We start from the raw sequence: 12,097 nt of genomic DNA, 5'->3' as shown, positions 1-12,097 counted from the left end.
CGCCCGCCACATTGCCACTACTGTCCTTTCAGCCATGTGCACCATTCCTGTGCTCCCAGACACGGTGAGTCTGTCACCCAAGGCTCAACTCCCAGTGACTTCCGAATGGCAACGGTGCCCCTCTGCCCCTTTATAGATCCTTGTTATCTTGTGATTATGTGTTTGGTTTTTCTGCTGTTAATTCTAGGGCCCCTCAACGGCTAGAGCCAAATTTTATTCACGTTTGTATTCTCCAGCACCCAGAAGGATCTGGTGTGGTAAGTACTCAAGGAAGAAAGGAAGAGTCTGGAAACACCACCCCAGCAGGCAAATGGACACCGATGCACAATCTCAGGAGGCTATTGGCATTTTAATGAGACAGAAAGTGGTGGCATGTGAATGGCCACAGACTGCCCCTGATCATTTGTTCGCTCCTCTGTTTACCAAGCCCAGATATTTAGAACATGTTGCGATGTTGTTCAGCACTGTGCCAGAAACCCACAGTATACTGAGGAGAGCTCCTGGCCTGGCATCACGGCGGGCCATGTGCTCTCTGAGAACCTTGGCCACTCAGCCCTGTAGAGGCTGTGGAAAAGAGAGAGGCAAAGGAGGTAGAGTCAGGGAGGTTGGGGGCCTTGAGAAGGACTTTGTCATGGGTTGGGGATTTAGCTCAGTGGTAGAACGCTTGCCTAGCAAGCACAAGGCCCTGGGTCCTCAACTCTGGGGGAAAAAAAATCACATAAAAAGAAGGACTTTGTCACGAGGACCAGTTCTCCTGACTACTGGCTTTACTAGTGCATTTCCTTTAAAAATGCATTCTTTGCTGTTAATAAAGACCATTTGGCACTTTCCTAATTAGTGCAAAGCCTCTGCAGCCGTGTTAGTCCCCTGCAACAGCTGCCTCAGTTCACCATCAATTCATTGTTCCGTCGATTGCCTACCAGAATGGAGGGCGTTCCTTCCCTAACTGAGTAGGCCCTGGCTTAGTCAGGGTTACTATTGCTGTGAAGAAACACCATGGCAATGTGAGGAGGAAAGGGTTAATTCAGCTTACATTTCCCTATCACTGCTCATCATCAGAGGAAGTCAGCACAGGAACTCAAGCAGGGCAGAACCCAGGACCAGCAGTCCAAGAGCCCCAATGGGCTGGGTCCTCCCCCATCAATCACTAAGTAACGAAGTACCTTACAGGCTTGCCTATGTTGGATCTTATGGAGACATTCTCTCAATTGGGTTCCCTCCTTTCAGATGACTAAACTGTGTCAAGTTGACATAAAATTGTGCTGGCTAATTTTACATAACCTTTTTTTTTTTTTGGTTCATCCCCAAGACCTCAGATTAATAAATATCGCAAGTGTAAAACATATTACAAACTTAAAAGTCCCACAGTCTAGCACTTTAAAAATTTAGTCTCTGTAAAAATCCAGAGCCTCTTTTAAAATCCAAAATCTGTTTTAAAAATTCAATGTTTCTCAACACTGGGCTCCTATAAGAGAAAAAAAAAGCTAAATATTTTCTCACTTCAAGAGGGAAGAACTAGGGCACAGTCACAATCTGAACAAAGCAAAAACCTCACTCTAACTGCAAATAATTCAATGTCCAATATCTGGGATTCACTCATGGTCTTCTGGGCTCCTCCAAGGGGCTTGGGTCACATCTCCAGCTCTGCCCTCTGCAGCGCACACAGCTTATCTTCTAGGCCTGGCCGTCTCCACACCACTGCTGCTGCTGTTCTTGGTGGTCATCCATGGTACTGGCATCTCCAAAATGCTGGAGTCTTCTGCTGCAGCTGGGCTGCACTTTCATCAGTAGCCTCTGCGGGGCTCTCTTGATGGTGCAAAGCCTCAGATTTTCTGCATGACCCCCTTCAATCCTGGGGCTTCCACTGCTCCCGAGGCTGCACCTTCACCAATGGCCTCTCCTGGGCTCTCCCAGTGCCAAGCCTCAGCTGCTCTCCACCACCGTTTGATGCCTTCAAAACCCAGCACTACCTGGGCGATTCTTACACTACCAAACTTGGCTGCCAGCAGGAAGTACAACCTTGTAGCCTCTGGAGCACAGTCTGTGTGCTGACCCTGAGGAAACACTTTCCGGAAGACTTCACCTCAGTGATGGTGGTCTCTTCTCAGTCAAGCTGACTCTTCAGCCCCGGCTGACCAGACACCTCAGAGGCTTCACACAAATGGTCCAGTAGAGTCTTTGCTTCTCTCTGATACTTCCCAAGTCAGGCCTCCATCGTCTGCACTGCTCTCAACATTCTTATCTTCCAGGCTCCTACAGACAGGTCACTGAGCTCTCAACACTCAATGGATTTTCTAGCCCAAAGTTCCAAAGCTCTCACACAACCTCCCCCAAGCAATGGTCAGGTCTGTCACAGCAATACCCCACTATCCTGGTATCAATTTCCAGGACCCTAAAAGTTTTCTTACCCCCTTCTTCTGAGACAGCAGAGTTTAACCTCTAACTCATGATTAGAGGACAAAGCCAGCTGCTCCAAGAGAAGCAGTTAGGGACTCATTATCTGCCCCTGCCCCTACAACGAGTGGCCCTCTTTCTCTGGACTCTGGTCCTTTACTCATCTCTCAAATGTTTGACTTGGGGAGGTCCAGGCATCAGCGGTCCATGCCTGTTTGGGCTCCATTTTTCTCTTTCCATCGACAAATGTTTGAAGAGCATGTTTTTTGTTTTTTGTTTTTTTGAGCTGAGGACCGAGCCCAGGGCCTTGTGCTTGCTAGGCAAGCGCTCTACCACTGAGCTAAATCCCCAACCCCGAAGAGCATGTTTTGTATGCCATTCCCATAAGCACTGAGCAAGCAGTGATGAACACATGTAAGAATCTACCAGGCAAGGTGGCTCAGTGAGTAGACACTTGCCACCAAACCTGACCAGCTGAGTTCCGTTCTCAGACCTCACACGGGAAAAGAACCAGCTCCTACAAGTCCTACAACCAATTTCCACATGTGCACCATGGCATGTGCTGTGCCCACCCCCTGCCACATTAATAAATGTGGAAAATAAAAAAATAAACAAAAAGAATCTATGAGGGGCCAAGGGGAAGACTCAGCTGGTAAAAGTACTTGCTGAACAAGTTCAGTAATCTGGAATCCATGTCAAGAAGTGGGACATGTAATCCCAGCACTTGTACTGAGAGATGGGAAGCAGAGACAGGGGGTTGACCAGGATGCTCAAAGCCAGCTACCCTGAAGTATGCAGCTCAGTAGCGAAACCTAGAGACCTTGCTTCAAACAAGGTGGGAGACTGTCCTCTGATCTCCACATGTTCACCGGGGCACACTGAAGTGTGTGCAGGCAAGCATGTACGTGCACTCGTGCATGTGCAATACACATGCACACATATACACACAGTGGAGGGAGAGAGAGAGAGAGAGCAAGCACAAGCCTGATGGACCCTGTTCTCATGAAGTTTATACTCCAATGGTGGAAACTAATAAAAGCCATTGCTTCAAGACAAACAGGAGGCAGACGGTTGATAGGACCGGAAGAGCCTTTTGGAGAGCCGGGTTCCCCCATCTGCAGTGGTCTCCAGAAGTTCAGCATTCACCTTTCCCTTAGCGACAATTGGTGTGTTGAGCGTGGCTAGCCGGCCATGTTCCAGTGGGTGGCTGCTGACCTTTGCAGGCATGGGTCTCCTCACTGTTGAAGGGGGACGAGAGAGCCTTTTCAAGGGGTAGGATTCCAAGATTCCGTGTCAGCGCTGTGTGTTGCGTGCTCACATATGGTCTGTTTGTGCTTCCAGCCTTCCTTCCTGCTCAGAGCAGACAGGTACCGTGGGAAGGGAGGGTTTAAAGTAGGTTCTCTCACCTGTCCTCTGGGCCTCTGATACTGCGGCCGTGGGGAGGAGGCTTCTGGGTCTCAAAGGTAATGGGCACGGAGAGGCTAGCTAGGGTCCTGCTCTCCCACCCACTGTCTCCAGTCAGCTTAGCAGAAGCTCTAAAGAAGCATCTATTCAGCTGGGGGCAGGGCACTCCGCCCTCGTGGTAATGTTAGGTGTGGCTGGAGAAGCTGCCCTGGGGTCTGTTCTTGGCAGTAGTGGTAAGCCCCTTTTGTATATGCTTTGGGAAGGCTGCAGGGAGTGCCCTTCCAGACCCCACAACCCCGAGGCGGCCACAGCATGCCCATGGGGGATGGACCTGTAGAGCCCTGGGGTGACCCTCTCCATTTTCATGTGCTATTTCATTCCATCTTTCCCAACAATGCGGCAGTCAGCACCCTCACTCTACAGCTGAGAAAACAGGCTGACAACTGACCCTTCAAGCCACCTCCTAATAGGTAACAATCAACACTGAATTTACCTGGCCTGCTCCCGTGCCAAGGGCTTATGCTGATCTGGACCCCCCTCTGTTGCCCACTCTTCTCAGTTCCCACCCAGCTGCACTGGGAGGGGAGGAGAGCTCTGGGGCCTCTGTGAACCGGGAGCTGGTGACATTTTGCTCAGCTCACTCTGAGTTGTGGCTTTGGCATCTGTAGAAGAGGTGAACTGTGTCTGAGAGGAATGCCAAATGGTGGAAGATGCCTAAGGTACTAGAAGCTGGAAACGGATCTGCAGAAGTGACACAGGATCCCATCTCTCCATGTCCCTCCCTTTACCCAGGAGGAAACAGGCTGGGGGTGGAAGTGAGGTCCCTGCACAAACAGCTCTCCACTGGGGCACCTGCAGGCCTCCTGAGGGCTGAGTGTCCTCATCTGCTAGTGTGGTGATTAGCTCAGAGTGTGGGAGCTCTGCAGAGCATATATGGAGGACTTCCACCCGGAAGCCTGAGATCACCTCTGGGCATCATGAGTACTCTTGGTGTTTTCAGAATTCCAGGACTGTGAGGAGTGGGCAGGTCTCCCAGGGTGACTTTAACTCTATGCTTCTGCTAGGACCTACTCCTAACATCAGCAAGGAGATCCCAAGGAGAGCTAAGCTAGGCTCTGTTCTGGGCCATTCGGGATTTGAACCTGGAAGATGAGAAGCTGTATCTGAGGTGGCAGCTCCTAGTCCCCTGCCTGTCCAGAGTGCCCGTGGCTGAAGGGAATATGAGTCAACCTTTATGTCAACTTTCTGTCAAGTGGGATCATCACTTCCGTGCTCAGGGAAGTGCCCACCTGAGGTTGTGCTAGCGAGACCACACTGCAGTGCTCCTGTGTGGTGGAGCCGGTGGTGGAGAGGCTTCTCCTAGGGATGGAAGAGGTGACAGTTTTGGCCCCTGAGTTCTGAGGTCCTGAGGAGTAAGTGGGAAGACCGACAGAAACTCCGCCCGATTCCAGCTCCTCTTCCTAGTGTTTTGCTCCGTTTTGTTTTTGAGACAGGGTTTGTCTATGTAGCCTTGACTCTCCTGAAACTCACTCTGTAGATCAGGCTGGCCTTGAACTCACAGAAATCCACCTGCCTCTGCCTTCTGAGCGTTGGGACTAAAAGGCGTGCGCCACCACCGCTGGCAACTCCTCCTCATAAAGTGTCCCTCTGGTGCCATCAGAACCTCACTAACCTGGTGCCAGTCTGACCTGGCCCAGCTCCAACTCCTACACATAGGGGTGAGTTGGGAGCCTTCCACCATGAGCTGCCCCTCTTTCCCCAAACTCTCAAAATTAAAAGCAACTAGAGATTCTGGTGCACCCTGGCCCCCACACGGTATGACTAAACACTCCCTGCAGGAATCCCAGGAGAACAAGGCTGACCCATTGCCTCTCTTGTTGGTTACTACCACACTGCCCCTGCCTCGGACCCCCTGCTCTTTCTTGTGGCTCCTCTGTTACATGGTCTTTACTGAGGGTCACATTGCCGACGACTGGGCCATTTTGAGACCTCCCTTCAAGACAAGGTCCCACAGCGTCAAACTCACTATGCAGCTAAGGCTAAAATCAAACTCTTGATTCTTCTACATTCTACCTGGGTCACAGGCGGGTTCCGTGCCTGGCCCTGTGTTTGGACATTTCTCTAAGGCCAAGTATCACTATTGCTATAATGATCCTGGGTTTTCCTAAAGAAAACTCTGGGATTTCCTTCACTTCAGTCGACATATAGCAAACTTCTGTTAGGGTTCAGTGCCAAGTGCTGGAAATACAGAGAAACACCATCTCATTTCGCTTGTGTCTACCCGTGGTGCTGACGCTGATGTGGGAGGCAGGACATGCTGTGATCTCACTATTTGCCTCATCCCCCAGATGACTTCATTTGCAAGCCTGTCCGTCTTGGGTTTTCCGAAGAACCAACATATCCAACATCATCCAAAAAGTACCACCCTGCCCATTCTGGCATTCAAGACCCCCCCCCCCCAATCCAGACCTGCCCAGTCTGGCCAGTCTTAACCCACACCAAGTCTTTGCCAGTATCCAGGACGCTCTCCCTTTCCACATGAAGTACTATCCTCAGGGCCTTGGCTGTTCTTGCCCTCTACTCACTCCTCTCTGCCTTAGGAGTTCCCTTCCACCCCCCAGATATACCCACCTTCTCTGAGAAGCCTTCCTAAAGACCAATTCGCAAGTCTATACTTCCGGGAATCATTTCTATAGTTCCTTACTAAAGACCGCTTTGCAATAAATTGCTTCTTCTTCTGCAGTGCCTACTTGGGTAGCTCACAGCTATTCATTGAGTGTCTTCCTATGCCTGACAGGCCCTAGCCAGCCCTGTCTTCTGCCTGGAGCCTGAATTATTCACACCTGCTTCTCACCTCTCACCCACTCCAGGGCCTCCGCAGAATCAGAATCTCAATGATGTCTGTCCTGTCTCTCACTTTATTTTGCACTTCGTCGGAAAAGTGTCAGAAGGCTTTTAGACTGGGCTCTGCCCATGAATCTAGCCCTTTGGCCTGGCCTCTGTGGCCTCCCTTCACTCTAACGGTATGGTGATGATGCCTCAGGATTCTTCAGGGAACACTAAAGCCGGGGTGGAAGGGAGCTACGAGAAAGCTAGGAGCCTCAGGCTAGTGAAAGATGTCCAGTGATTGCATCCTTGCACTTGCATTGGCTGTGTGGCAGCGCAGCTTCACCTCGCTCTCGGCGAGTGTCGAGCGCATCAGCTTCCACCACCCTCCGCCTCGGGCCACCGAGGCGGCTGGGAATCTTGGGTTGCCGAGGATTCCGGTGCAGAGTGAGGACTCTGCCCTCCCCGCCAGCCTTGCCCCCTTCGAAGGACTCGTTGAACACACCTTGAACCCCACGCCAGAGCGCAGTTCACAGCGCCGCCCGGAACTGCAGCTACGCGACGCGGGCCAAGGCCAGGGGTCGCGCATCTTCGCCGGTGACTCAGGGCCGTTCAGCGGTGGGGTGGGTGGAGGTGGAGAGACAGACCAGGGCCGCGCGGGGGCAGCGGGCCGTAGTGAGGGTAGCTGAGCGTTGAGATCCGAGACCGACTCTGGCCCGTCGCCATTCCGCCCGGGTGTCTGTCTAGCCGAGGCCCCGGGTGCGGGAGGAAGGCCGGAGCTACTTCCCAGCGGGCGCGCTCTTCAGCCGGTGCGCAGTGGCCCGGGCCGCCCGCGGCGTCTGGAGCGCCGAGCCCGCTAGGCGCGCGAATGAATGGGCGCCCGGGGCCGCGCGCGCTCGGGGCTGAAGGGCATTAGGACCGTGAGGATCGCTCCGCGCTCCTGTCTCTTCCTATCACCCCCACCATCACCACCACCACCTCTCTCCTTTTTCTGCTCTGCAGGACTGAGCAGCCCGGCGCGAGCGATAACAAACAGTTGGGGCAGTGAGCGCCCCCGCCCCGGCTCTGAGAGCACGCCGGCCCCGGGCCCCACGCGGGGCGCCCGTCCGCCCACCATGAGGAAGATCCGAGCCAATGCCATCGCCATCCTGACCGTAGCCTGGATCCTGGGCACTTTCTACTACTTATGGCAGGACAACCGAGCCCATGCAGCATCCTCGGGCGGCCGCGGCGCGCAGAGGGCCGGCGGGAGACCGGAGCAGCTCCGGGAGGACCGCACCATCCCGCTCATTGTGAGTACGCTCTGCGTACCCGGTGAGCGGCGGGCGGCTCGCGTTCTGCCCCCGCGCTGTTAGCCCAGGACGCGGGGCCCGGCCGGGGGCTGCGTGCCCCGAGAACCGTTCAGGCTTTGTATATGTTCAAGAATTCCTGCCCGTTGTTATGGCAACCTGTGCCGGCCCGGAGGGGCCAGGGTGCTGGGATGCAGGGAGGGTGACAGCGTGTGGGGGCAGGGAGAAAGTGCTGCAAGTTTGGTGGGCCCGGCGTGCGCGCGCGATTGGGAACGTGGCGGCTCTCGCGGCCCCGCGCCGCCGGGGCTGGGGACCGAGGGGCTGCGGGCGCATTGCCATCCCCAGAAGGCGGCGGGCCCTGGAGTGCAGCGAGCCGGTGGTGGGAGCCGTAGGTGGCGGTGCGCACCCGGTCTCCAGCCTCTGGGGTAAAGGACGCCGGGTGGCGGCGTGGGTAGGGAAGGGTCGCTGAGCGCTGCCCTTGGCTTAGCGCCTCCTCATCCCAGATCAACTTGGATCCGTTTCTTCGGCATTGACTCCACTCTTCCCCAGAGGTGTTTTCTGGCTTCCCGGGGACCGGGAGAAGGCTTGTCCCGTAGGTGCTCCCCCCGACACTAGGGTCTGCAGAAGAAGCGGACAGTGTCTGCGCCTGGGCTGGGCAGTTCCCTCTCATGAGATCACCCTCCTGACGTCTGAGCGAGCCGGGAAACAAAAGCGGTGTAGCACTCCAGGAGCCCCGGCAGAGCAGGGGAGGGGAGTGGGGGGAGGACTTAGCTGCACCGTAGACCCCCATGGGGGCTTGAGGAGCCTGCAGGGGGCGTTCCTGTCTTCGCTTCCACCTGGTCGACTGGTGATGGCTTTGTGTGACCAGGCCCAGCACCTGTTGAGGAAAGAGACTGGGGACTCGTCGCGAGACCGCTGGGAAGGGAGTGTTCTTCCTATGGGGGCAGGTGACCTCTTGGGACACACTGCTGGGCCGGGGCAGCTTGGTGCGACCAGGACCAGAAGGAAGAGCAAAGAACTGTGAGGGAGCAGGAGAGTAGGGGAGGGTGCGATTCTGACCCGGGAAGATCTGAACCTGGGGGAAGAGGAGACAGGAGCTCCTCCGGGAGGCGCAAGGTCAGGAGTACTGATACCTGTACCCAGTAGAATACAAGGTATTTTAAGTGAAATCCAAGAATATGAGGATGGTTCTGTAGATACCCTTCCATAGTCCCATCCTGCCACAGATGCCCTCACATCACCAGACCGAAAAAGTAAGCCAGGTGGTGGTGGACTGAGCCTTTAATCCCAGCACTTGGGAGACAGAGGCAAGCGAATCTGTGAGTTTGAGGCCAGCCTGGTCTACAAGTGTGAGTTTCAGGACAGCCAGGGCTGCACAGAGAAACCCTGCCTTGGAAAGCCAAACAAAAACAAAACAACAACAACAACAAAAAGGAAGCAAAAACTTACAGATGGGGTGACTTTCTGGGTCTAGTGGGAAGAGACCTTAGGTCCTAAGGTTTGTGTGTTAACCTGGATTCCAAGTTGTGGTGCATTTCTGCAAACAATACTTAGGAGATCCCCTTGTCCGGTACCTAGGACATGGCTTCCAAAGCACCTGCCACTGTTTGGACAGAATGGGAAAACAAAAAAACAACAAAACCTGTACTAGGGCCCTGAGATCCGTGTGGACTGGCTGCTTGGAACAGGAACAACAAAAACATTGCTGCCTTGAGACTCCAGTGAGTTCCCACACTCTGAGTCTCGGCGGCCTATTCTTAGTCCTGGGTGACTTCAGCCCTGGTCTCAGCCTAAGGCCAGCAAGATAGGGGTGAGGCAGGCTGGTCAGATTCCCCACCCCTTTCTCTGATGACCTGTCAGGAGGTGGCTGTCATCTAGAAGAGGAGGAGGCTAAGGGTTGGGAGGCGGGAGAAGAGAGCGGAGACCACACAGAACCTTCTGTAGCCCCTGAGGCAGAAGCCTGAACCCCGACTTTGTCTGGGACACCCCCCGTCTCCTGTGCCTCTCAGCTGAGAGTCCCAGAATGGGACGTGCGTATGTTGGGGGACACCATTGGGATCCAGCACACATGTTGAGGGATGAGATTTAGAAGTTATGGGGGGCGGGGCACTAGGGAACACTTCCCTGCTCCTCATTCCTCCAGACTTGTTGCTGGTAAGGGGCCAGAGACTGGGAGCTCAGGGTAAAGTGTGCAGGGGAATTAGGGGGCTACCTGGGAGCGGGATGAGTGAAGGTACAGGACAAAAAGTCAAGAGTGGAACTCCCGGGGAGCTGAGTGGCAGAGCCTTCTCTTGCTGCTTGGGAACACAGCCAGAGCCCTCTCTATTCTCAGGTTTTAGCCTGGGATGTCTCTTCTGCAGGCTGCTCCGAGGTCGTCTTGCATTGTATTCCTATGTTGAGTACTTCACTTCCATGTGCTTCTCAGCCGAATACAAGCTGCGCACGCAGGGACCATGCTGGATGCCTTTTGCATTCCCACATTGATACACACAGCGAGACTTAATAAGTACCTCTTTGATAAAGGAGTGCAACAGGATTTTTGCTCGCCAGGAGCAGTGAACGGCTCCAGCTTCAGACCTGACCGAGGTAGAAAGGCAAGGCAACACATGCTTGAGCATCTTCGGGAGGTGGGCCCTTTGTTCAACTTAAAAGGGGGCAGGTGCCGCTGAAGATTTGATTGCTCTCTAGAAGTTTTGATAGCGACTCGCTGTCGGCCCTTTCCAAACATCTCTTTGTCGAGTTGGGCCATAATTTCAGATTCTTCGAGAATGAGGTGGCCAGCCCTGTTGTCAGAGGCTGAGCAAATTCAGACAGACATCATCACCACTCCCCCGGGAGCCAGAGAGCTGAAACAGGACAGGGAGGGTCTGTGTGAGAGTCTGGGCCTGGAGGCAGCTCTGCCTTCGCCCTGTCATCCGGCCGGTTCAAAGCCAGCCAAGTTGCTTCTGGACCTTGGAGAGCTTGTTTGGCCTTGTGGGATGTTGGCATGGCAACCTTATGGTCGAGTTTCTCAGAGAGGTCCTGAGTCTCGATATTCTGTCTTGCACTCAGCCTGTGTGTCACAGATGTGAAGATTTGGTTGTGGAAGCTGAGATTCAAGGGAGAAGGTGACTCCATCCCTCTGGTAGCTTTACTGCATGACAAGGCTGGTCACTGCTGGGCTGGGCTGGGCTGGGCTGGGCTGGGCAAGGCGGCGGCATATTTGGAAACATCCCCTTGAATCTGCGCTGATCTACACTGGCAGAGGCTGCCTTTAGATCTTTCAGGGAACTCCATTCCCTAGCAGAAGGGGATACCGATGGCGGCTTTTCTGGTGCTGTTTGCTGAGAACTAAGACCCAATAAGAGTTGAATGGATTTGTATTTTATTTATGATGTGTGTGCATTTTGGAGCTGTGGGAATATGATTTGCCTAAATGATAGAAAATGATTTTGTATTTCATTTGTCTAGGTGCCATATGTGAGAAAGAGGTTAGGGAGAGGAAGGCGCTAATACCCACAATTCCCTTTCCTAGCATGTTCAGATGTAAAGTGTCCATGGGTTCTATTCCTGGGCTGTGGACTGTGGGGATAGCTCAGAGGCAGCCAAGGCTGGAGAAAGCTCTCACGGGGATGCCAGAGGCCCAAGGGCACAGGATGCATCTTAGGATGCTGCTCATTCCCCCAGCAACCCCATTATTTCTGTAGTAACAGCAGCCCCCACCAGCCGGTGATTCCCCACTAGGTGCTGGGAGGCCCGAGGGAGTTGGCTTCCTTCTGTGGTGGTTCTATTTGTCAGTTCATCAAGCCGAGGAAGCTCTGAGGTAGAAAAAAAATACCATTTAAGGTGGACCTGGAGGGGGCATTGAGTGGCAAGACTGCCTCAGCTACCCAGGGAACTGTCATGCTGCAATGGAAGAAACCACCCGGAGGTCAGAGGGGAGCCTGTAGCCAAGCAGTTCATTATAGTTAGAAGATTGGAGATTTATGCCCCACCTGCTTCTTCAGGGAACCCAGAGCACCTTCCTCACGGGAGGATGGACAGACCGAGACCCAAGCCTTCCAGAAATGAGCAGGGACAACAAGCTTTCATGTGAGGTCAGTTCCTGACCCCCCAGGGCACCAAATTCGATTCACTTAGACACCAGGCTTGCACCGGACAGCCTCATCCTGTGCTCCGCCTGTTCTGACAACTGATTCAGGCCA

At 53.8% G+C, this 12,097-nt stretch overlaps 1 protein-coding gene and 1 long non-coding RNA gene across 2 annotated transcripts in view; one reads left to right on the top strand and one right to left on the bottom strand.

Moving 5' to 3' along the window:
- Positions 1-330: 330 nt before the first annotated feature.
- Positions 331-6,539, bottom strand: LOC128111158 (uncharacterized). The gene is made up of 2 exons (XR_008218506.1): positions 6,430-6,539; positions 331-3,744 (listed from the first exon to the last, which is right to left on the bottom strand). It is a non-coding gene; the product is annotated as an uncharacterized LOC128111158 (long non-coding RNA).
- Positions 6,540-6,802: 263 nt separating this feature from the next.
- Positions 6,803-12,097, top strand: part of Galnt16 (polypeptide N-acetylgalactosaminyltransferase 16) — an 89,867-nt gene continuing 84,572 nt past the window's right edge. Inside the window, exons 1-2 of the mRNA XM_052739444.1 lie at positions 6,803-7,221; positions 7,627-7,916. Of these exons, the coding sequence (XP_052595404.1) occupies positions 6,915-7,221; positions 7,627-7,916 (597 nt within the window). The 5' untranslated portion in view covers positions 6,803-6,914. The remainder of the gene's footprint in view (positions 7,222-7,626; positions 7,917-12,097) is intronic.

The sequence above is a fragment of the Peromyscus californicus genome, unplaced genomic scaffold, assembly GCF_007827085.1.
Source record: "Peromyscus californicus insignis strain IS unplaced genomic scaffold, ASM782708v3 Scaffold_15__1_contigs__length_86483966, whole genome shotgun sequence".
Lineage (NCBI taxonomy): Eukaryota > Metazoa > Chordata > Mammalia > Rodentia > Cricetidae > Peromyscus > Peromyscus californicus.
This window is presented reverse-complemented; position numbering and strand designations above follow the sequence as displayed.